Source organism: Dermacentor silvarum, chromosome 10 (genome assembly GCF_013339745.2).
Source record: "Dermacentor silvarum isolate Dsil-2018 chromosome 10, BIME_Dsil_1.4, whole genome shotgun sequence".
Taxonomy (NCBI): Eukaryota; Metazoa; Arthropoda; class Arachnida; order Ixodida; family Ixodidae; genus Dermacentor; species Dermacentor silvarum.
The window spans coordinates 51,012,017-51,038,194 of NC_051163.1; the positions used below are offsets into that span (position 1 = coordinate 51,012,017).

The 26,178-nt window shown below is 46.9% G+C and overlaps 1 protein-coding gene across 1 annotated transcript in view; it reads left to right on the forward strand.

Annotated features, from left to right (window-relative positions):
• Window positions 1-1,457: 1,457 nt before the first annotated feature.
• LOC119431528 (laminin subunit alpha-1-like) overlaps window positions 1,458-26,178 on the forward strand; it is a 151,500-nt gene continuing 126,779 nt past the window's right edge. The window contains 1 exon segment of the mRNA XM_049657901.1: window positions 1,458-1,844. Within this exon segment, the coding sequence (XP_049513858.1) occupies window positions 1,712-1,844 (133 nt within the window). The 5' untranslated portion in view covers window positions 1,458-1,711.

Genomic DNA, 26,178 nt, shown 5'->3' on the forward strand with positions numbered 1-26,178 from the left:
CGAAGCTTCGTGTCGTCCACACAGTCGCCGTCGACGATTTCTTCCGGAACAAAGGTTTACTAAGCCACACCGGCGGCATACATATCCAGTGCAAACACGGAGGCAACGGAGGCAGTTGAGGCAAGTAATGGACGCGTCACCACGTGATTAAACACGGCAGCACCTACGGGATCGCCGCAAGAATGGTCAGTGAACCGCAATAATCACGTTTACAACTCTATACTTAGCAATGAAAAACGATATCACAATTCTGTAAACTGCACCAAATAATAATATATCTAAATCGGACAAAATTGATTTGTGACCTACCTCTGTAATATACCACTAATTTGTGAGCAAGATGTTTGCAAAACCCTTCTAAAAAACTGTAGAAAATTCACGTAATCTGTAAATTCATGTCAAATTTGTCTGCTTTAGATGCACTAACGGGATGCAATTTACAGAAAGGCGATATCTGTTTTTGGTGCAGGGTTACGGATTCGGTAAGCTTCATGCTTGTATTTTTTCTAAGTTAACGGCTTTCGGCAGTTACCTTACCGTACTGTTGCTCCAATTTTATGTTTGCTTGGGCGAAATGGACGTTTCGAAATATTCGAAAAGTATTCGCATTTACGAACATAGACTATTCGATCCGCAGACCGATTCGAATAGGACACTATTCGATTCGTTATACGAAAGTTTCGAATATTCGCACACCTCTAAAAACTATGTCTTCGTTCTGCGTCTGTAGACCAGTCAAGGGCACGCCCTCTGGACATGTATTCCGCACAAGTGCCGAAAGATGGCGCGACGTGTCCAGCAGGGGCGCACAGCGGGGCATAGGGGGCACAGCTGGATGCCCCCTACTCAGCTCTTCATTCTTTTGCCCCTCGAACCAGCTTGAACACCGGCGGCCCCGGGGGCAAGCTGGGCATGCGAGCCGGCCGACCCTTCTTTAGTTTACTGAAAGAAGCGGGGGTGTTTCGGGCGAAGCGGCGTTGGGGAAAGGCGCGAAGCCAGAACAAATGTACAACGGACAAAAGCCAACAGAGAAGGACCTGTCCGAAAAGAAAGGCTCCGTCCGTCGGCGTTTGTCCAGTCTTTCGGCGGCGTGGGGGCCTCCCGGCGATTTGTCGTCGGTGCCTGGACGCTTCTTCGACTGCAACTGCAACTGTACACACCAGTGGTGGTGTGTGCTAACGATATGCTCGAATGGTTATAGTGGCCTGTGCCGGGAAATCCGAACCGCGCGCCTTCGTTTCGTTTTTCGCGAGCCGTTCTTCGCCGGGCCGTGCTCTTCTCTCCTCCGGCCTGCCCACGCACGTTTCTCCGGCGGGGGGCCGGTCTTTTGGGCGTCTCTGCGCGCCTAGCTATACGAGGAGTCCGACCGGCGTGTACCTGCTGCCGACACGGAGTAGTAGTAGTAGCCCTACGCCGCTGGCGAGTCGGGGAAAAAAAGCCGTCGAGCGCGCCCACGCGAATTCGGAGGGCGCCTTCGCGTGTTCCCACACAAGCCGTGCGGAGGAGGCGGTGCCAGCTGCGGGAGAATTTCTTCGGCCTGACTCGAAGAAGGCCGCAGAGCTGAGCTGGGCTGGCGGCAACGGCTCCCTTGGGCCGTGAACAGTTGTTACGGGAACCGATTACAGAAGGAAGGCCAAAATTTGGACAGAGAGCCCCGAAGACCCGAGTGTGTGTATGTGTTCGTGAATCCGAAACCAGGACTTAACCGACCATGGGTGCCTTTCGGGGTGCCGGGACGTTGCCGGCCTGTGCTTTATCTTCGGCTTTCGTGACAGCCCTGGTTCTAGCGGCGTCGCTGTGGACGGCAGCCGAGTGCAGGGGAGACATGAGACCAAAGCCGAGAAGTAAGTGAACTATATAAAGTACTTACTATAGTTTTATGCATGCGGTGACGTTCGCGTCATTGGTTAGCGTTGGGCTCTGTGTGCGCCTGTCGGCGCAGCAAGTGGGTGTTTCCCTCGAAAAGACCGCTGTACGCTGCTTATACTCAGTTAATCCGGATATATGTTGTCATGGTCATGGTTGTGTAATGGGCAGCCTCGGCCGGTCCGGACGTTGCTGTCACGACAGAGCGCCCAGAGAACGCGGCTGTTACAAATAGAAGTAGTGCGTTAAGATGCAACGCCGGAATACTGCGGTTCCATAAAGCAAGAAATGATGATGTCAATAGATATCCCTTCAGTCAGTCAAATCAATCGACACCCACAGATCGAATCTACTTCGACATCGTTGACTGTAAAGCATCATGCATTACTTATTGACCCATTTCGCGGAGCAGTTTGCTCCAGAGGAACGAGACGGCGCTTTCGGCGGCGCGCCATACGTTGCCTCAGCGAATGCGCACGAATACGAAACCATTACTGCTTCTGCCCTGCTACTGTGCGATCAGCTGTCGGAAATAGAACTGAGTTTTCGCTAACGCACTGTGCCCAATTCATGCTGCAAAATGTGTAACGATAATGGGAAGACGTGTGGGGTAGTTAGCTGCAAAAATAGTGATTCGCATATTAAGGAATGGAATCAACCTACGTCGCTGCTGCTACATAAGGACTACCTGTGTTGCCGGCCCTTCGCGATGCACGGCTTTCCTCGAGAATAAAAAAGGTAATTCATCAGCCAGCGCTGTATAGCTAACCTCCAAAGAAAGGACAAACTCCGCAACGTCGGCACTTAAGAGTGAGTAGCGCTCGTTACAAAAGGAAGTAACGCGACTTAATGGCATAGTAAGTTTCTCGCACGTTATTTACATACATCTACCCCTACTCGCACGCAAACTTACAACCACCTTATCGCCAACGTGTCAATAATAAGTGAATGGACGCACACTTGAATTAATGTGCCGAAGCATGAGTGACGGCAACTACACCGACAAGACACGAATGTTAGAAGCTGAACGTTTCGTGACGGTCCACAGAGTAAGCGAGGGACTAGCGATTTTGCTACAAGCTACCAAAAAGTACAGAACATTCACATTCCAAGCTTTGTGCGCAGCAAGAACAAATCTATCGCAGCAGAGCACACCCGCGAGCGATTAGGCTGAAAATAAACGATCAGATAGTGGCCGCACCGAGGAACCGAGGAACTTTACTAAGCCAGAAACATGAAAAGCCGCTGCTTCAAAATGTTTCCCAAATAAAGAACGAAGAGCACACTGATCCTGATTTAATCCGTAAGCGGAAAGTTTGGAGAGCTTGGAATACATTTCTGGCCTCGCTTTTAGTACAAGCACCGTATACGCTGCTCGCGCCATTTGGACAAGGCGTAATGAGCTCTGAAAACACTTACATGTCCTCTAAAGCTGTGGCCAAAGCTTCGTGTAGTTCACACAGTCACCGTCTTCGATATGCGTCCAAACGGAGGTTTGCTCCGCCGCACCGGCGTCACGCGGTTGCATTGTAAACGCGGAAGCAGCGGAGGCAGCTGAGGCAAGCAATGGACGCGTCACCACGTGATCAAACATGGCAGCGCCCACGGGAGCGTCGTGAAAAGGGTCAATACTATACCACTCGAAACACACGGGTATCTCTGCAATAAGCAATCGAAAATATGTGAATTGTCAAAAGTGAAACTGTCGAATATGAAAACGCTACACATTTTCCGAACGCGCGTGCAAGCATTGCGTGCATGATTCCATTCGCAACAACTGGGCCGCCTGCGGATGCGAAACCTTGACTGAATACCAGAACTATTAACCTGTGCGAGCCGCGGTGCACATTCGTGCATTCTTGATGGTCACATGTGATGTCGCGGACGGGTCAATTCTATGTTGATTTTATGAATCACGGACGCTGACCTACCGTCGCGGAACTTAATTGGCGCTCGTATATATCGTCGACGTGGTGTGTGTGTGTCGCGCCTAATCTGTAAATCTGGCGGTGTATAATCACTGCCGTGTGACTCTCGTGAAATAATTAGACAGGGGGTCGGTCTGCGAAGGCTTTTTGTTGCCTCCTAATCGTTTTGCTGTTCCGTTCGCAACGCGTGCACCAATTGGCCTTCTGTGTGCCGTCATTAGTGCGTGCAGTCGCTTTTCGTGGGCGATTACCGGCTTCGAGCCATCATGTGATCGCTCCGGCCTAGGAGGCAATATTGCTCTCCGTGGGTCTGCACTCGTAGTGTCCCTATGTCGGATAGTGTGTGCATACACTTTGTGCGGATTACGTATGCATGAAGGACGCATGCGCATGCGTTGTCAACAGCCTTTCGGCGGCACATCGCAAGCGAGCACTCACCAGACGCCCTTATTATCCTCGTCATGTTTATTCTTGATTGTGCAGCTTCGACTTCATTTGGCGTTATTAGACATAGGCCTTGCTGTCATATATATCTGCTGTACAATGAATGTTGAAGCAAGAAAATAAAAACAAATCGGTGGCATAGTGCGCGAATTAATTTACTCTACAGCTGAAGTTCTTGGGCGTGTAGCGAAGTTGAAGGTGCGCGCCTGTTTTTCGATGTGTTTCTTTTTAAATTACGCCGCCGCCGTATGCCCTCCAAGAACAATGGAGTGACGGTAACTCCTTTATATGGGAGTGACGTGTGCTTGTTCCAATCAGGAGTTGTCGTACTTCCCAACAGATCGCGCTAATTACTCTGCTCCTGTCCAATCGCGTGAATAGGTTTCACACTTGAAAACAGCGCAAAAGGACATGCAGAAGTCAGCAGACGACACAAACAGATGACGCAAGCGCTGCGCCTGTCACAGTTCTTGTATCGTCTGCTTCTGCTGTCACAGCATTTTTGTTTTTTTCTGCTTGTATCACCTGCTCACTCGTCCCTATCTTTTACGCTGTTCTCGGATATGAAACTCCGTTACGACGTTCGATAACTCTCGAAAATGTGGCTCGACATGGGACGAGCAGATTTCCGATACTCTTTTTTTTTTTTCTTGACTACCACTCAAAATGACGACTCTTGAAAAGCAGCCGCGCATCTGCTGGGAAGGCAAACAAAATAGAGTGAATAGAACCACAACGAAGACACAGATTGGTCCACGAGGACCTCATCCCTTCGACCTTCGCCGCTGAAGTCACCTTGAGGACCATCCGCCCGCACAGCCTCGAACGAAGCATCCCGCGAGTCGTTAAACGGACTCGTAAAACCCGCTTTAATTTAGGGCGCTTGGAAACAGCGCATCACTTCGGCGTACTGGTAAAGCTTACGCTTACAAGCTTCCGAAAGCAGTTAAAGAACCTTCAGAGAAGCGATGGCTTGCAGAAATCCCCGTTGGAAGTAGACGCCCGATGCCTTCACGCTGGCCTGCACGCCGTCACAAAGAACACCGTGCAGTGAAGCGAGAGCTATGGACCGCACTAACTAATGAACGAAAACCGCGGCTACGTATCCGAAAGGCTTTCTTCCAGACATGCTGACAAGCATTTGCGTCTCTAATCCACCCGTTAGACCGCCATTCATGCAGCTGTTCCGCGATTAGCGGCAGGCAATCAGCGATATGTTCCTCTGGTCATATATATATATAGCTCCTGATTGTATGAAGTGACCTTTTCTGTACTGCACCGAATTACTCGCTTGGGATCCGGTTGGTTTCTTCGGGTTTGTGCCCGGTGACCGCGCGGCCCCCTGCCTTTTTTTCCGAGGTGTCTTTTCGTGAGAGCGAGTAAATCGCTTCTTTCCGGAAAACCCGCTTGTACGTCTGTCCATTCATGGCTCGAGAGGGCGCTACGGGCACTGACGGTGTCGGCGGCTCCTTTCTTTCTGTTTCTTTTTTTTTTTCTTTTTTTTCTTTCTTTTTTTTTTGCCGGAAGAAGGTGAAAGAGTCGAAAAACAGTCTTCACCCCCCGCATGTTCTCACGTCGGCACCGTTGTCAGCGGATGCGCGGTGGCGTTTCTTGGTTTTGTTGCAGTCTCTCCGAACTAACGGTGGAGGGGTTTCCTTTCGCTATTGGCGTGTCTGAAGCGCTCGGCGTGTATGAATGGCTTGCGCTGATAGACCAACGTCGAAGACACCGCCTTTAAGGAGCTCCCGGTGTCTTTCCTGAGAACCACGTAAGGAACGCGGCTCACACAAACTGGAATCAGCGGAGCAGACAGAGCACGTCAAGACAAGGAAAAGACCGCAGCCATGGTGTTATCTTTGAGTGTCGTCATTTAGTGGTCATTTTAATTTTTAAATTGGAGCAATCGGTTCGAACTGGTTAAGCATTATTTTCTGTCATTAAGGCATGGTCTCTTTCAAAGACCCATTTTAGATAATTTGGAAGAAAACTGGTTGATTATTACTAAACGGCCAGACTTTTCTTTTCTCTTCTTCTTTTTTTTTTTTTTTAATTGCGTGCTGAAGCCCGAGCACGGCAGCGCCAGTTTGACATTATACTGATGCCAAATTATTTTCTCGCACTTTGGCCGCGTGGGTTGCAGAAAAACTTGAAACTTGCTAAGTTGAACCTTATATATGTCTTTAGAATGCATTGTTCTTAACTGGTGACCAGTTTACTGTACCCCGAATACGCGTTGTCAAAAATTCACGACGTCACCAGGAAACTGATGCGGGAGCTTTAAGCTGGCGTCTCCACCTGTCTCGAACCGTTTCGAAGGTATCATCATTATAATCAGAATCACTTGGCCGTAGTGTCTTCTGCTGCTGAGCTGGATGTCGCTGGTGCGATTCCCGACTGCGGCTGGCGAATTTCGATATGAGCGAAACGCAACAACCCTCGTGCACTTAGACTTAGGCGCACGCTAAAGAACTCCAGATGGTCAAACTTAATCCAGAGCCTGTCACTAGTGAATGCGGCGTCTGTCACAGCTCCGCGGTGTTGCTTTTCGACGTTAGAAAACCTCGCCGTAACGTGCACGGCCAGGTGCTCTTCCGAATACGGTATAGACGGCATGGCTTAAACATCTCCACACGGAAACGTTCAGTGGCGTTGCAGGCCGCGTGATAACCGCTAAACGTAGTGTAACCGTGTGTAATTTCGGCTGCAAACCGTACATGTGTAACCGCACCCGCAAGGCGGGCAGTATACAAAAAAACTAAGAGAATACAGGTCGCGGTGTGTGCGTGGCTACACAGGTGTGCCGTCCTGTTCGCCCACGCAGCGCTGTAGGAGGCTGCGCGCCGTGGTGACCCAATATGGGACAGGCCGCCGTTGCGCCTACGCGAGAGGCACTCATCGCCATGGGAGTGGCTTCGCGCGGAGAGCTCTGTGCAGATATGTCATTCGTTTCTTTTTTTTCTTAAACCTTAGAGGGAAACGATACTAAATCGTTTTAGACTAGTAACGGATTCTTTGAAACCTTGCTTTCGTTTGTGAGGAGGAGGAGAAAATGAGCTTATAATAGCCAACAAAATTAAGGCCGAAACTCTGTTATTTCAATTTAGTGCTCAATCCCCACCACCATTGCGGTTATATGACCCACGGTGTAAGAAGAGCAAGTTAGGGGATGGCACTGCAGGCCGGTGCAGCGGCCAGATGGTGTTCGCCGCAGACGCTGTTTTCGTTTACCGGCGAAAGGTGGCGCTAATAGCCGGAGGCTCACTAGGGAGCATACAGCGTTCGTTGCATGTAGGCTTCCTGGGATATCGCTGCTGAGCCTTGCTCGTTTGTTCGCGCGTCGATGTCGGGGTATGAAGAAAAGTATGCACATGGATGACTACACAGGGCTTCTGCAGTAACCAGACTGATTATCTAAGTGGATCTGCAGCGGATTTCTCGCCGACGTTTATGTGACAGCTCCGATAGCTAACATACGTTGAAGTCTGTATTTTGATCTCCTTTCTCACGTTTTCTGGTGTTTCGGCCGTTCCGGTGGATCGACATCGTTTTCGAGATTTGCCAGCCTAAAGAGACCACGGTCGTCCAACTAGTCTCGGTTTATCACTGTATAACCGAGAGTAGATGAGCTAATATGGTTCAAAAAAGAAAACTAAAAGAGAAGAGAAAGAGAAAACATCTGCACTCTCAACGTACACTGTAACCCGAAATTTCACTCTGAAATTGCTGCCTCTAAGCCCCTCGCACCGACGAGAGCGACCGCCATTATGGCATTTTGTGTGTGACGTCATAAAGTGCGGGGGGGGGGGGGGGGGGCACTGTGTCGTCTGCTTCGCAATGTATTCCGAAAGCAAGTGCGCGCCGTGAAGGGCTCTAGCTTCTCTAGCTGCTTGCTCCCATGGCCTCCAAGATTTGCACGCGCAACCTGCTGACGCGCGCTTATCTCTGAGGCCATGTTGCTCCGCATACGCTGTGACACCCGACGGCGCAGCAAGGGTACGGCGGCTAGCAAGGGCGTCGTTGTTGCTAGAGCGTACTAGACTTACCTCTAGTACGCTCTACGTATTCCTTTCACTGTGCCCGCAATTCTTCCACTCGCGCGAAAAAATTGTCTACCGCTCCCCAGAATCTTCCGCACGAAGGTTAAGTACGTGCCGAGCAGTCGCGTGCTGCGTCTTATCACCCGATCAAGGTAATCGGGAATTTAAACACACTTGGTGCTACACTTTCCGAACACATGCGTCGGCTTATGCATGCGGAATGTATTACTTAAAGGTAAGCACTTACATTAAGGGTTATTATGCCGCAATTCAGGCATACGTACGTCTCTCTTTTTTTTTTTTTTTTTTTTTTTTTGTGACGCGCTCTCTGCGGCGTAATTGTTTATCTAAGTGAAATAGCCGAGGCCCAGAAATTACAGTAGTGGCTTAGCGAACTTATCCATGCGCCTACACCTATAACAAGTGTCTGCCCGATTTGTTCGTAGCTTGGCAGCTCTAACAGCATGATTTTCCTCGTGTTTACTCCCAATTGAAAGCAAGGCTATTGAGTTATATATGCGTGCTTCTTTCGAACATATATACTTTAACGTTTTCTCCTGATAGGGAAATCCGTGATCCAATATTAATACTTAGTCGGCATTAAAATATAATTTGTTTCATGCCCAAATATTCCTCGGTACAATAGGTGGCAAATTATCTAAAGAAGTATCTTTAGTCGGCTTGACAAACGTTTGTGATCCACGCTTATCTAAAGCCTTAAAAGGTGAAGCGAAGTATGGTAGCCATAAAGTAATAGCACTTGCACATTTGGGTGAATATATAACCATTTATGCCACAAGGCTTTGCAAACCATGGAATAGGCCACCAAGTAGAACCAACTATGGTTAAATGTACGTAAAGAATTCGAATCTCAAATTCCGCAATCGCGACTTTTATTTTAGTTACATGTCTAAGAGGAATACCTTGAACTGTTTCTGTAAATATTGTGCTAACGCTGTATGTCCTGTTAACTGTCTACACGTGGACGCTGGCAGCTCATTGCGCGAGTTGTGCCTCTTTAATTTCTTTATTTATTTATTTACTTATTTATTTACTTGTTTATTTACTTAAAATATCCACACGGTCAAAATGCATTACAGAGGGGAGTGCTTACACGACAAATACTTATAACAAAATGTATTACGAGCGTGAAACATAGTGTCGCTACATTAGAATAATATGTATTTTAGAAATGAACTCAAACTTAAAGATAATGACATGTAAAAGCTTTTACTTACACAATATTTGTCGATGTAAAGACACAGTAGCACAACTTACAAAAGAAATTTCTTTACCATACAACGTTAGCTAAATATCGCAAATTTGTTCCGCTGAATCCCGCTGGGTGAAGGAAGTGTCATGAAAGGGAAAATTTTTCATCCACCCGAATGTATCACGAGGCTACAAACGTTAGCTAATGCTTTTATAACTGCGCCGTGATTTTCAATTGTAGCCGTGGTGATGCGGGACGGTGATTCAACTCGTTGGATGTAGGTGGCAGGTATGAAGTTAAAAAGGAAAAAAAAAGAAAGGAAGTCAACCTGCGATGCGGAACGCCGACTTCATGAACATAATCGGTCCTAATTATTTTGCTGCTTGAATCGAAGCAACACCCATCTGCGTACTATAAGCCGTATGGATCTGTGTACCTGGCGGAGATATCTGCTGCCTGCCAGATGCTGCCCTTAAAGCCTTATATATGAGGCCTCCGCCGTCTTGAACCATTTGCATGTGTACAAAAGGTGCTGAGTATAGGCTATTGTTATCAATTCTTCATGATATGTAGGCACTATCAGCATAACTGGAAATGCGAACAATTCCGAAACTACTCCGTGGTCCGCTTCCAGGTTAACCTGCATTTGTAAGAGTGACTTAATTCAGACTCCAAAATGTACACCTGGGACCCCTTCATGCTTAGAAACAGGCTATACAGAGCAATTACCCTTCACACTTATTCCATGTAATTAAGCGTCCTGATAAGTTACTTCTGTTGGCGTTTAAATTTTTTACATGGTTGTATCTAGCACTGCTCCTGCTGCCTGCCAGGCGCTGTCCATACAAGCCTTAAGGCTTGTATGAACAGCGCCTGCCGAAGCCTCATAATTATGACGCTTCGGCAGGCCTGAACCATGTGCATGTGTAAAAGTTTCTGAATGAACTGTTATTATCGTGTTTTTCTGATACGGACAAAGTGTGAGAAGAATAAATTGATCGCGCAAATCATTGTGATCACCGTTCTTCGACGGCGATCCCGCTCCCTCTACATTCCTACTCACTGGTGCCGTTTCTCCGACTGCTTCCGAACAACGGGACGTCCCTCTTTGTGTTCGCTCACGCAGTTCCGAGAAAAACCGCCACCCCACACTCTTTCCACTCTCGTTCGTTGCCCCGCCCTCCTTCTACTATTTTTCTGCACGACCGCCAGGGGTCGCGGCCTTTCGCGCCGGAGGCGATGAACCGCGAGAGGGTCATCAGCTCAGAGAACGAGGGAAAGGATGAAAGGGTCCGTGGACACCATAGAAGAAGGAAACAAGCTAGGAAGGAGCATTACGTAACGCACGAACTCTCCGTGAAACTATTCCTGTCGCCTTTTCCTTCGCAGGGTAGGCCCAACACGTGACCTCTGAGACTAGGCGTACTGGCTGAGAAGGTCTTTAGTTCTCGGTAGTTTTTAACTGACGCGCACTTGTTCGGCAGCCCTGACTCTAGAGCGGAATCATTTCGATGGAGGCGAAATGCAAAAACGCCCGTGTGCTTGCGTTGTTGCGCACGTTAAAGAACCCCAGGTGGTCACAATTAATCCGGAGCCCTCCACTACGGCGTGCCTCATAATCAGAACTGGTTTTGGCACGTAAAACCCCAGCAAGAAGAAGAAGAACTAAAATCCACCGCACGCTTTGACGTGACGACCACGTGTAGGGCCGACTCGTTTGGCTTCAATCAGTTGGCGCAATGCTCACTTTTAGTTCTTTCCTTGCTCGAGCTGTGCCGTCCACCGACTTGCTATACACCTCCTCCTTGCCCGTAGTTGTGTGCAGTATCAAGCGTGGCCATATTTCCACCATGAGATGCTTAGTGCGAGCGAACTGTATTTGTGAACGACATGACCGGTTCGTGATCGATGTCAGCGTAAGAGGGTGCGTGTATCTTAATTCGCTCTCGTCCGCTTTCGCGCTTATCCTCCTACATGGACCGTTCATGTAGGAGGAACGCGTTTATGATGAACGCGTTCACAAATCGGTCGCCTGATTTTCCCTGCAGCTGTTATTGAGAGCAAGCATCCGGGTGCCGCGCGTCGTTGCTTCATGGATATCGCGTTAAGGAGGGACATTAAATTAGACTGTATTAAGGGGAGCCAGGAAAGGGGGGTGCAGGAAAATCAAGCTTCGCTTTGAAAGCAGTTTACTAGCTCTGAATTCGTCACACGCGATCGCGCAATCAGGAGTTGTGATAAATGTATTTGCCCCTATTGGTGCGGTCAAGCAAGTTAAAACAGACAAGGGGGCCGGTAAGGCGTAAATTAGTTTTTCTTTTCTTTTCTTGTGCACGTGTATAAGCCTATTCAAAGGACCCGCCGTTGTTAAGCGTCGCCCTAGCGTTGAACGATGTGTGGAACCATAGCCTCCGAGGTTGTCGACGTGCCGCAGTGTCGGTAATCTTCGAGGTCAAATGTGGGAAAAGCGTGTAGTGAGACTTGTTCTCGACAGCCGGCGCGCGCGCAGCGCGATGCGAAGTTTTTCGAGGCACCTGTACTTCAGTAGCGCACCCAGGATCTCTGCCAGGGGGGGGGAGGGGGGGGGGGAGGGGGGGGGTTGACAGTTTGCCAATACCATCTAAACAGCACTAATTTCGATTTCTTCGCAGGAAATTGTGAAAAAAAATGCGCTTTTGCGAGTGTGCAGACGATTGCGCGTCTTACATCATAGTTGCAGTACTCAAATGCGTAAGGAAAGAAAAGGGATTAAACAAAAGGGGGAGTTAAGTCGGCCTCAGGGGGGGTTACAACCCCCGAATCCCCTCCCGTCGGTGCGCCACTGCTGTACTTGCTTCTTTATTCTATGCCTGCATTTTTTTTTTTCGTTTGTAGGCAACTCCATCGTATACCGGATGTTCAAAATTAATCTTTACGGAATTTTTTAAAATCGCCGGTGGCAGGTAGCATAATTTTTATCGTTGATTTGGGTTATTCGATGAGGCGGACGTTAGTAACACGAGAAATCGAAACACATATTCAAATAAGTAACAAAATTTAACTAATGAACTTCTTAGTTAAGTACTTTACTACACATATTGTAATTTACGTATTGTAGCCGGTGAGCTTGTCCGGCGAATCCACTTGGAATGAATTTCCAGAATGACACCAGTTTAGAGATAGGCGCCATCAAACTTGCCGTAAAAATGCACTGTTCCACTTTTTTACCAAAATGATGTTTGATACATGTTTATTGGACATTTCAACTATGCTCAAATACTCAGGTAGACAAGTACAACAAAGTACATTTCATGATGGTTGTGGTGGTGGTGGTGATGATGTTGAAGCAGGCGGGGTTAGCCTGGCATACATAGCCGGCAATTGTTCCGCCTGATCCTCCTTCGAGTTGAGATCAGGGGTGTGTCACCAAGTGTCTATGAGCCCCGTGTCTCGCAGGAAGGCCAGCAGCAGTCGTTGCGCTCTCTTCCTGGTTGTCGCAGGTCCTCCGGGGAAAACGACGTCTTCAAAGGTCCTGTGCGTGAGACCGCTTTTTTGTAGGCTGTCGATCATCGCTTTTCTTTCTTTGTCAAACTGCGGGCATATCCAAATGTAATGTTCGATGTCACCAATGTCACCACAGAAAGCACAGAATGGGGAATTTCATGAATAACCTTGGGTACATGGGAATACAGAGAATACACAATAAATACGGTGGCGCTTACAAAGGCATATTTTGGAAAATCTTAATTTTTATACAATGACTAGGATGGAATAATAGATTAATATAACACATAGCACTTCTAGTTGTGAATTAATACGGAACAATTGGATAGTGTAGAGTGCCATTTTGGATGTAAAAGAATCTAGTGTGCCACCGCCTGAGGAATTCTTCCTCACTACCCTGTTCTAATACCTCAATGAGATATTTCCACACTACTTGTCTTACTTTTGCAGTGCAGGGTAGGCAGCCTTGACAGGTTGTCGACGCACTTCCGCTAGGCTTCTCCTTTTCCAAATCACATACATAGTACAAATGAAAACTAAGTGCTCAAAGGCACTCAGTCGTTTCACCCTTTCTATATATGCCATGAATTTGAAACGTCCTCTTAACCAATTTCCAGATTATTTTTGCCGGTGGGCATTCGAATACAGCGTGATGTGCTGTTTCATCAGACTAGCAACTTAGGGCAGCGCTTGTTCGGGACGATGCCCATCTTGTGAAGACGGTCCCTTGTTGGAAGCACTTTCCATCGGCGTTTCCAATCGAAGTCCTGTACTTCCTTGGGAAGAGGATGCTGCGTCCAATGCTTCCAGTTTTTCCGACTAGTCTTCAACTTTTCTTCGGGACTTAGTTGTCTGGACGTGATCTCCTCAATAATACTAGTCACTGAGGATTCAGAGACCTGTGGGTCTGGGCACTCTGCGAGAATCATTTTTAGGGTCGACGCTGCAGAACGTTAAAGCATGCCGGTTTTTCCGAGAGCGGGCCTGTACTATGCTTTCCTGTGAGGAACTCGTAATATATACTTGAGATATATGTCAAGAGACATCTTCCTACTTAGTCTGGAATTTTAGATAGCGATATAACTGTTTTGAAAGTTAAAATTTTCCCTGAATTTGCAATGTGAGGGAGACTTAGACCTCCAGCTTTTGGTGGTAACTGGAGGAGGTCTTTCTTCATCAGTGGTGGTGTGCTCCCCCAAAAGGAAGGAGGCTATTAGCTTATTTAGCTGAGCTGCAATCTTGTTGGGCAAAATTCCAACTCTAGAAGCATAATGTGCGTATGCGCAACCTTTTGTTTTAACTGCTAGATCCTCACATTGCAGAGACATCTCGGTGTGTTGTAGCAATTGGAATAGCTGTGCTTGCTTTCTGAATAGCTAACAGCCATGTGGGATATGCCACACCATCACTACTAAAGAAAACACCTAGTATTTTTACAGTTTGCATTATTGTAATGGCACCCAGAGCTTGTGTGGGAAGCGGGCCAAAAAGTAGACATTTACTTTTCTGTTCGTTTATGAGATCTCCTGATAGTGCTGCATATTCCTCAAATATTCTTCTGAAGTAATGAAGGCTACTTTCATCACGAAGGAATAGGAATATATCATCTGCATATGCAGACACTCCTACTTCTTCTTGACCTCTCATAGGAAAACCTCGTATATGTTTGCTGGCTATTACTATTCTCAATAGTGGTTCCATTGATATAATAAAAAGAACCGGTCCTAATGGGCAACCCTGACGGACCCCTTTATGGATTTTAAAGTTAGGCGTGATGCCTCCATTGACGATTATGTCACTCGACAGATTACTATAAATAAGCTGAATGGAGCGAATGAAATCTGGTGGCAATTTAAATAATTGAAGGATTTGAAAAAGGTATTTGTGTTGAACTCTGTCAAATGCTTTTGCTTGATCCAATGAGATGAACGCTCCGCCGATGCGTTAGAGCTGAGCATATTCAAAGACATCTCTGATTAGCGTGAGATTAGCAAAAATGGAACGTCCAGGGACAGCGCAGGCTTGGCAGGGGGAGATTATCGTCGGTAAAACTGGTCTCAGTCTAGAGTGAACAATGGCGGCTACCAGCTTGTAATCTGTATTCGAGAGGGTTATTGGACGCCATGATTTTGGACTACTTGGAGGAGACCGTTATTTTAGAATGAGAGCAATTCGGCCTCTGCCGAACGAAGCAGGTTTTTCTTTCCTTCTTCGAAGAACATTTTAATCATCAAGACAAAGGACTCGCCAATTGTGTCAAAAAAAATATGGAATAGAACTTGGTGGTCAAACCGTCGCAGCCAGGGGCAGTTTTTTTACTAATTTCTTTTAAACAGTGCTTAACCTCATCAATTGTGACACCTCCATTCAAGTCAACGAGTGACTCATCATCTGGCTCTGGTAGACCGTCACATAAATATGCCACTCTCCGTGTTCAGTCGTGAGAATCATCCAGATCATCCGCCTCAAATTGCTTCTTGAAGTGGTTGTAAATCACTGACGCGATTTCCCCTGGGTCAGTTGGGGTGGTTCCGTTTGCCAGTTCGATTTCTGATATTCTCCTCCTTCCATTCCCAACACATCTAGGATGATTTCCGTCGATCTTCCGTGTCTGCGACAGTGGTTGGAGCCGGTAACATACGCAATTCAATGCTGTACTTCATGCGTTGCAACGCCTGCAGTTGCACAAGATTTCTCAATACTGTTTCTGTAAACTAGGCGTCTCAGATGCGAGAATGTCTACATTTTTAAGAACAGTGAGGCTACATATTCCTAAACCGGCACCGAACTTTATTTTTAAAAATTGTAAAAAAAAAACAAGCAATTTCTGGATTAAACCCAATTTTCGGCCCCTAAGCAGATAACGTTTTTCACGTGTTTAACTATATTATTCACCTCATGTTCTCGGATGTTCTCGGAGTTCCTACACACTCCGAAACGCTGTCCGCTTTTCTGCCATTTGAAAGCCCAAAAAACCCCACTAGAGCGATTTTGTGCGCGGCAAGCGACGATTTTTGAGCGCTGAACCACGGCCACTACATTAAACTGCTGCGTCGCGTCGCCGTCAATGGGCGAGCGTGTCTCTGCTGAGTTGACAGTTGTGGCCGCTGTTTTTGGTGAGGACGCCACTGCTCCGGTACGCAAGGCAGACACCGATTCGTGCTACAATGTGGTTGCCTCAGGATTTATGCGTGTTGGTGTGCTTTTTCGTGCGCATTCTCGAGTGATTTTTTGTGTGATCGTGTGCGTGAGCAGCTTGCCTCATGTTTCTTGTACTTGAGTACGGTTCTCTGGTGTGCGCGTGTGTGGCAGACGGTATTTTCTAGCGGTGTGGTGCCGCGAAGCTCTTGTGTGCCGCTGCAGGTGCAACTCGAACGCGAGAAGAGACGCTACTGTGAAGTACCACGAATTGCCCTGCGATCTACAGCGTCGGGAAGCGTGGCTGAAGAATATTTCTCGCCAAGGGCCGTCAGGGAAAGGAAGCAAGTGAGAGCCAAGCGACAGGTTGCTGATATGTTCATTACATTTTACTGAGAATGACTGTAAAAAGAACACGAAGATTAGGCTTTTGCTTCCGTCTGCGCTCCCGTCCCGACTGTGTTTCCCGGTTATCCACTGTACATGAATAAAAAATTAGCAGAAACACGGGCAAGGTGTAAGATGAGCAGTGCGTAAAAAAAAAAAAAAAAAAAGGAAGAAACGTACACAGAACAAGCGCTTGTCATTTCTGCGTATCTTGTTTTGCCACCGTTTCTTTACGCATTACTGATTTCAAGTCATGCATCTTTACTAACCTGCTCAGCCTGCCGCACTTGTCAGATTGCAGAGAACAGAGAGATAGAGGAGAAGTTATATTTCAGGAGAAACGACGTCAGGGCCCTTTGCCCACCCTCCTGAGTGCCTACATCACTCACTGGTTCGGCTTGCTGAAACACGTAAATCCACTCCCGATTATTCATACTGGAGCACTTATTTTCATTTCAGGTGAGTCGAGCGGGCAGCCTTCATGGGGAGCATTGAGGCCCACTCTACAAAAGATTGGCACTTCTAGGGCAGACTTTTCACATATGTAGGGTAATCGGCACTTCTAATAACGACTTCATTATTCAACCTGGAATGTGCAACTATAAAACGCGTTATTTACGGTCTCATTAGAGTCACTGTCGCGCGTACCAACGCGGCTGTGGAAGCGCTTCACCGTGAACGGTAGTACCAGAGTAGTGGCGCCAGAGCGGGCGCGAGGAGAACTAGGCCCGAGACGCCGTTTCGGCGCGACGCAGCAGGCCGCACCTTTCTTTTTTTTTTTATGTAGCGGCCGTGACATAGGGCTCCTTTGAAAATGCATGGGGAAGCGGTTGGCCCACTGAAATTTGGTGGTGGGTCAACTCGAAATTTGGGGGTGGGTCGACTTGAAATTCTGGGGTGGGCCAACCTAAAGTTTGGGGGCTGGCAAACTATAAATTTGGAGGTGGGTCAACTCACATTTAGAAGTGGGTCAACTCACATTTGGGGTAGGCCTACTTGAAATGTCGGGGTGGGACAACTATCTATCTATCTATCTATCTATCTATCTATCTATCTATCTATCTATCTATCTATCTATCTATCTATCTATCTATCTATCTATCTATCTATCTATCTATCTATCTATCTATCTATCTAATCTTCCGGTTAACCTGCCCGCCTTTCGTATTTCATTTAGTAGTAGTAGTAGTAGTAGTAGTAGTAGTAGTAGTAGTAGTAGTAGTAGTAGTAGTAGTAGTAGTAGTAGTAGTAGTAGTAGACATTTATTCAGCCAAAAATCACAGGCCGAGCATATCAACCGCCTGGGTGGCAAGTCTACGCTGTTCTTCTTCCCCTTCAGCGCCAAGCCAGTCGAGCCAGGTGGTGATGGAAAGGGAAGGGGTAGGATATGAATGTGATTGCTGAGCAGCGGGGCCGTAGAAAAGGCAATGAGCTAGGTCCGCATATGTAGAGGGGCAGTTGGGACAGCTGGGGTCGACTCGATAACGATAGAGAAACAGACGGGAGGCGGTAACCAATGCATTCATTTGGACTTGCCGCAGAAGGCGAGCCTCCGGCACAGTGAGTGATGGATGAGGGGGAGGGTAGAGGCGCTTGTCGAGACGGAGCTGGAGGTAGACTTCCTTGATGGTGCGGCGCAGGGAGAGTCTCCCACCGTCCTCCGAGGGCTTGGGCCAGGGGATCAACGGTGCCCGGTTAGAAGAGTCACGGGCGAGCTGATGGGCCAGCTCATTGCCGTCAATCCCTGAATGTATCTCTCTCTCTCTGATCAATTTATTTTTTTGGTTTCAATTGTTCCTCAATTGTGGCTTATAAAGCTACCAATCATCTACATTTACACTATTATAATGAATAAATGCCTTCGCAAATTGCGCATTTTTGTGCAAATACAAGGCATTACACTTTTCGCGTGACGGACAGATTTCGCTGGGGCACTCGCCAAAGAATGCTTACGCATGCCACTCATGTAACAAGGGTACGGAGGACCTAAAGTGACAGAAATGCGGAAAGCGTTTCAGAATTATGCAGGCAACTCCGAGCACATGTATTTGAGCACGTGAAAAACGCTGCGTTTAGGGGCGAAAATTAGGCTTAACCCAAACTTTGCTTGTTTGTTTACAATTTTTAAGAATAAAGTTCTGTGCTGGTCTAGAAATTTACTCTCAATGTTTTTAAAAAATATAGATATATTCGCACGTGAGACTGCTAGTTTAAATAAACATATTGAGGAACCTTGTGCAACTGCTGGTGTTGAAATTCATGGTACTACATTGGACTGAGATACAAATTCTGATAGACAAAATGACGTGTACAGCCTCGGCAGAGCCTGATGTACGAGCAGGCGTGCGCAGACTGGATCATTCTAAACGAAGACCAGTTCCTGCGCAAATGGTCGACAAAATTCATAAAGCCCCGTAATGGGCACATTACTGCGCAGTTATTGACGTACTAACACATTAACCTCTGGCAGGTCAGAACACCTGCCAGACTTGTATACAACCTCAGTGTGTGAACTCGTTTTTCATTATGTACCCTTTTGACTGTATGTACCTGTGTTGTTAGCATTTGAAAGTTTTCCTGTACTGAAGTCAAGTGCACATGTGTATGTTTGTTGAAATAAACTTCTCTTTATCTGAAGGAATTCGGCCGGAGCCGATTAAATATGTTTCGGGCGAAACAAGTGTCGTGCTAGCTTATATTGTCAATTTGTCAATATCTTCAGGAATTTTCCCTGATGCGCTAAAAACCGCTCGAATAACACCAATCCATAAAGGTGGTGCGAAAGATCAAGTCTCAAATTACCGGCCAATATCGGTCTTAAATATATTTTCAAAACTTTTTGAAAGTGTCGTGGTTGACAGGTTGGGGTCTTTCTTGACCAAACATAACGTAATCTCTAAGTACCAATATGGTTTCCAAAAAAATAAGTCAGCAGAGCAAGCCCTTCTCGATATCAAAGATAAAATAATTGAGAATATTGAAAAACAGAAGGTTACACTTGGTCTTTTTTTAGATTTTCGGAAGGCTTTCGACTCGATTGATCATAAAATATTATTCCCACTCCGGCGGCACGAGCCCCCCGTTTTCAGTACTTTTGGAGCGATCGTGGCGGCTCTTCTACTTGGGATATAAAGTTGTCGTATATGCCATAACAAAGCTTAATTCTTGTAGATTACAACTATATATAATATAAGAAAATTGATTAATGTGATATAGAAATAAATGTTCAAGAACCAGCATGAGATACATGGTTTTTGCGAACTCTGTCTCAGTTGTGACCATATTTAGAAGAAACTACCCCACTTACTGCATTGCGGCTTGCTCTGTAGCTTTAGGACATATTTATCTAGTTTCTAGACGTAGCAAATTAATTTAAAATTTTTACTTTTTGGATAATTTGCTTTTGAAAATTGCCAAATATTGCAATCTTCTGTTGTAAACAGCCCGGCAACTACATGCTCAAGGAAGCTAAATTTTGGGTAAAGTAGAGTTCAAGGAATTTCCATTTAGGACACAAAATTTCATTCATGTAACTTTATTAGTTTTAAAGCGCAGCTTCGCAGCTTTATTACCTTCCCGCAAAACTGGGCAAAAATAAAACCAGAATTCTAAATATTGCTTACTTTCGGCCGCATTATTAGGAAAACTAATAAAGTTACACGAATGAAATTTTGCCTCCTAAATGGAAATACCTTGATCTCTATTTTACCCAAAATTTAGCTTCCTTGAGCATGTAGTTGCCGGGCTGTTTACAACAGAAGATTGCAATATTTGTCAATTTTCAAAAGCAAATTATCCAAAAAGTAAAAATTTTAAATTAATTTGCTACGTCTAGGAACTAGATAAATATGTCCTAAAGCTACAGAGCAAGCCGCAATGCAGTAAGTGGGGTAGTTTCTTCTAAATATGGTCACAACTGAGACAGAGTTCTCAAAAACCATGTATCTCATGCTGGTTCTTGAACATTTATTTCTATATCACATTAATCAATTTTCTTATATATAGTTGTAATCTACAAGAACTAAGCTTTTTATGGTTTATACGACAACTTCATATCTTAAGTATAAGAGCCGCCACGGTTGCTCCAAAAGTACTGAAAACGGGGGGCTCGTGCCGCCGGAGTGGGACCGCCGCCTTAAAATGTGAAGGCCCTAGCACCTTTCTTTACTATTTTATTAATTGTTTGCTATTGCCCCCACGCGCGCGCGTTTCCAGGCGAAGTCCTAATTTGACATGCCTTAGGGAGCCTACAAGCAAGCGCCGTTTTAGGGTGGTGACAACTCCGAAACTTTGAGCGCTGTTTATCGCCAAATTTAGTGAGTAGCCATTTTGAAGCCGAATTTCGCTAGAAGACGCGGCGCATTCCTGCTTTCTTTTTGTCACACTCTGATGTACCCATTTTGGCACGCGATCTATTAAACTTCTTTAATTTAGTTTTGCACCAATGCGCGCACGAAACCTGCATACATCTTTAATATACCAGTTGCCTTTTCCTTTTATTTTAACACATCAAACTAATTTTTTCCCATAGCATACAAAGCATCGAGTTATAAGGCAATGGTGGCGTGCTCGAGCCTCGTGGTAGTATTTCCTCACGCCAAGAATGTGAACTGCAATAAACATTGTCATTGCCTTCCAGTTGTACACACGATATAAAGGGTGTTTTTCGAAGTCTTCTGTAATAAAAACCGTGCTTAAAAGCCTGTTTAACTAAAACGTAGACGTGCCATGCACTGCTCTCAGGTACGCTATGGGTCTCTGGCTGCTGAGGCCAAACGTTATTTTAAAAATTGAATTAGTTTACAGGCACCAACAGTTGCGGGAAACATGGTCTGTCGGCTGGTCTTTTCGCCATTTTGATTCCCTCATGCTATATTTGGCAGAAAATTTTACCCGCCAATTTAGCTGGAGGCGACAAGTACCCTTACAAAGGTTGTTTGTAGGCTCCCTAACCTGCCTAGGATGCGAGCGTCATCTGGATATCATTTTCGCAAGTACCCGAACGCGCCGATGTAGGTCTGGTAGAAATGCTGGAAAAGGGGTTTGTGTTTGAGTTTCCTCGTAGTAGAATTAGGTGTTCTCGTACATTCAAATTACAATCCGACGCCGATTGGTAAACAGTCCGACGGCGAATCCGACGCCGAGTGGTAAAATCGTACTTTACTATTTTTCTGGCGGATTTCACTGTGAGAAATTCAATTTTTGTTCACCAAAACCTTGCACCACGTGGAGGGCCTGCGCGGTCGGCGTGGTTGGGGACATTTATTCCGCCACCCAGCCGACGTCGCACGCCGACGCTGGTTGCCGACGACGGATTTTCTGCGACACGGGGGCCATTAACGCTATCGCGTTAAAACGGACAAGTTTGCACTTAGTCGTGCAAAGCTTAGGCACAGAGAAACTGTCGATCCTCAAGTCCTACTGGGTGCTACTGCTAGGTATTAACTTGGTTGCTGCTAGGTCTTAACTTGGTTTAACTTGACTACGCATGTAGGAAGGTATTCTCGAGCGATTGTTTTCGGAGGTACCTTCCCCTTCGCGACATTTCGCGTGACTAGCGCTGGACGCGTCGGCGCCTACGAGCGACAGCGTTCCTGGCATGCCACAAACGCAGGCAGGCTAACCAAGGTTGGCACAGTGCCAAGAACGCTGTTGCTTGTCGGCGCCGAACGCGTTGGTGGCTAGCCGCTCGATATCAATGGGCCAGATTTTTTTTTTCTCCTGGTGCGGCAGTTTCTTCATACAAACCACAAATTACGGCTGGCTTAAACAGCTTCGCTGTTAATATACCCATCGCATATAAAATCTCCTGGTAACAATGTGTTGCAGGGATTGGTATACAACTGCGAAAGTATTTTCTTTCTTTTTTTTTGCGCCGTTGATAGATACAATTTGGTGTTTGAGTGTTTCCGGCTTTGATGTCGTGTGTGTGTGTGTGTGTGTGTGTGTGTGTGTGTGTGTGTGTGTGTGTGTGTGTGTGTGTGTGTGTGTGTGTGTGTGTGTGTGTGTGTGTGTGTTTATCATAGAAGTGCGCTGAACCTCACTCAGACTCGTTCTCTCTTTTCTTGTTAATTGTGACTGCCTGTGGACGCTGGTAGACATTCCTTCGGTCCTAGTCTCAGACGGCGTGGAGGGTGCTATGGTTACCCTTTTCTCCGTGGTCCGTTTTTAATGGGAAATAACCGCGCACCTCACGGTATAGCTAACATCTTAATAGTTCTAAGGATTCACTTCACCTCACGTCATCCTTCCAATCACCCTATACAAGCTGACGTTGCGGAGAAGCCGCCTACATATCCGTTGCCAGCATTCTCAATACCATAATCTATCTATCTATCTATCTATCTATCTATCTATCTATCTATCTATCTATCTATCTATCTATCTATCTATCTATCTATCTATCTATCTATCTATCTATCTATCTATCTATCTATCTATCTATCTATCTATCTATCTATCTATCTATCTATCTATCTATCTATCTATCTATCTATCTATCTATCTATCTATCTATCTATCTATCTATCTATCTATCTAATCTAAAATTGCACCTGATACCATGGCACCGTATAAACAAGATCGAGCTTGCCTCAGCGGGCATCGGTATTTTCTTTCTCGCTTCCACTCGCTCTCGTCAGACGCGACACCTGAGACCTGATACGTATAAACCGGCGCCGATGAGCGTCCACGCGAAAGCACGTATTTCTCTCTCTCTCTCTCTGGCTGACTTATTCTCAGCAGCTGCAATCAATACACTATATACGCTTGCCGCGGTCACCCAGAGGCGCGACTATAGGGCGTTCTTTATGCCGTTGAGGCACGTGCGTTCATGGCTTTGATTCCAGTTCGTAATAACGAGGGTGGCGGAAGCCAGAACCTTCCCTTAAATCAGATTGTGGTGCTGGTCAGAAGAGAGTCGCGGGTGACCTAAATAATTGTAGCCTGCTTTGTGTTCCGTGACCTTTTTCGGCATCTATGTGCGTGGCTCTGGGCCTCTGGCACACGATAATCTATGTCCGTCCGTCCGTCCTTCCCAGCTGTCTTCAAGAAGTTCATCAGTGCTCCGGTGGCTTTCTGTACGAACGGTGCTCGAGCACATGGTTCCCTATACACTGTAAAAACCAGCCGTCACTTTAACTATCATGTTTTTATCATATTTGACGAGCCATCGGCGTCATGTCGAATAGGCGTCTATGTCGCCGTGAACAAGGTGAGAAGGAGAGACCCATAAATCCCGCCTAAAAAAAGAGAGAAGAAATCGCTCGTAATAATACCGCGATTTGTTTGGCTGCCGTATGCAGCTAGTATGTCGTGATGTATACCCCTCACAAAATGACGGCCCTGTCGTCATGCTGATGGTCATGTACTTTGAAATAGAGCCGCCAAGATATTTCCTGTCATTTACTGTAATCATCAATGTTTACAGTGTACCTCTTCTGTGACTGTAAAGCAGCACGCAGTCTCTTTCATCATCATCATCATCAGCAAAAAAAAAAAAAAAACTCGGGGGGGGGGGGGAATGTGGTATAAACTTGCAGTGGTTTTTTTAGTGGACTCTAAGTAACCTCAGTTGATCACAATTAATGCAGAGCCCTCCACTACGTGCGATATATCATCTCGCCCCCCGAAATAAAGCCACAGTCGCCAGGGGGAGTCGAAGCCGCGATCTAGTAAAGTCACTGGAACCTGGAGTCACTGGAGTCGCAGGTTCCAGTGACTTTACGGTCTAGTGCTGGCGGCAGCTGAACGCCGCACAGCCACTGCTGCCGGTCAAGGTGCAACTTCCGTGTCAGGCGTCCTTTTTCTTTCGATAACCACAGAGAGCCTTTTTTTTTTTTTTTTTTTTTATTGCACGCGTCTTCGAGCTCCTCACAATCTCACCTCCTCCCCCTTCTAATCCGAGCCAGCTTCGAACAATAAAACGCACATCCGGTGCCCGCGAGCGCTCTCTTCCTCCACTACTACACGCCAGCGTACGTAACGAAGTGAACGGGTGTCTGCTTATCGTCCTTATCAGCGTAGACGAGGAGGAAAAAAAAAAGAAAAGAAAAAAAAAAAGCAAGCACACGCCCACTCAACCTAGGGACTCTTCTAGGGAACGGCGCTGGGTGCGAACGAGGAGTTTGGGTGGGCAGAGAGGAGGAAGAGGGGGGTGAGAGCACCGCGGAACGAGAGGGCTCGGAGGCTCGGGCTTGTTGCGTAAACCCCCCCCACCAACGACGAGCGTTTGGTGGCAGTAGAGGCATGGGTGTTCTGTGGTAGAGGCTCCGCGAGCGTCTCGAAAGCGCTCTGAGCGACGGGCGAGGCAGTGGAGCTGCGGTGAGGGTGGTCGACGTCGTGTGTGTGGCCGTCGGCTCTGGCTGACGCGCTCGGGGGTTCCGTAGTCACGGCGTTGAGGAGGGCGCGCGTCTTGCGCTCCCAGCCATGTGCTTGAGGCCCCGGTCGGGTGGGCCATGGTCGCGACGACGACGCTCCACTGTGTACGCCGGGGACGCTTCGACGTCGTCGTCGGCGGCGCACTCGGCGGTGGCGTTGCACCGACGTCATCGTGGAAGTTGTGGTGGTGGTGTCGTGGATGGTTGCGGTGGTGGACGCTGCTGGCGCTGCTCGTCGTAGCTGCCAGTCCCTGCGAACAGAACGACGCCTGTCCGTGGAACAGCGATTGTCCCGACTACGCCGGTGAGCTCTCCCCTTCTACGCTGAGATAAGGCTCGCGAGTGGCCCCCCCCACCGTTAGATATATATAGCGCCGGCCCAACGCGCGGTTTCGTCACTTTTGATTGCGCGACCGCGTGAACGCCGAGAAACACCTGGGACGGCTTGGCCGGCGAGCGAAAGCGGACGTCTGGAGATGGCGCGAGATCGCGGACCAATGGCTAGTTTCGGATTCATCTACCAGTCGGCTAGTCGGTTCCATGTAATGTTAGAACGGTCGTAATCAGGGCTTGCGAACTGTATACAGCATTACAGCTTGTGTTGAAAAGTTACTCCTTCCTGCTGCTGTTCCAAGTTTTGAGAAGTTGGTAATAAGTATGGCGGGTAACAAAAGGTGCCGACGTTTCCTATATCACGAAATAAATCAAATCGAATCAGATCATCCGCTGAGCTGCGCGTTCCTGCATTGACCGGCAGGCGAGTTATGCCGCAGTGCGAATATGTATTTTCTTTGCCTGCCGAAGGGTGAGGGGGGGGGGGGGGGTCAGACTACAAATAAGTACACTGTAAAAACCAGCCATAACATTAACGGCCATGTTTTACCATTTTTTGACGAGTCATCGGCGTCATTCCGACAAGACGTTTCTATCGCCGTGAACAAAAAAGGGAAGGAGAGACCCACGAACACCACATGAAAAAAAGGAAATTGCTCATGTTAATAACGCGATGCAATTCGTGTGCAGTACGTCGTGGTGTACACCTAACAAAATGACGGCCTGCCGTCATTTTGGTGGTCAAATGCTGGGAAATATAGCTGTTACATATTTCCCGTCATTTACTGTAATATTTTTTTTTACAGTGTATACTTAGAACCATATTACACAATCATCGTCACCAGCTTAATCACTAAACGTTGGCGCATACAACCGTGCTATACCTTCAGCTTACACGTCTTCTTTAGCTTTATTACAATCGCTGAACCCCTTTTGGTTGAATCACTCCAGCTTTGAGGCGCTGCGCGTGA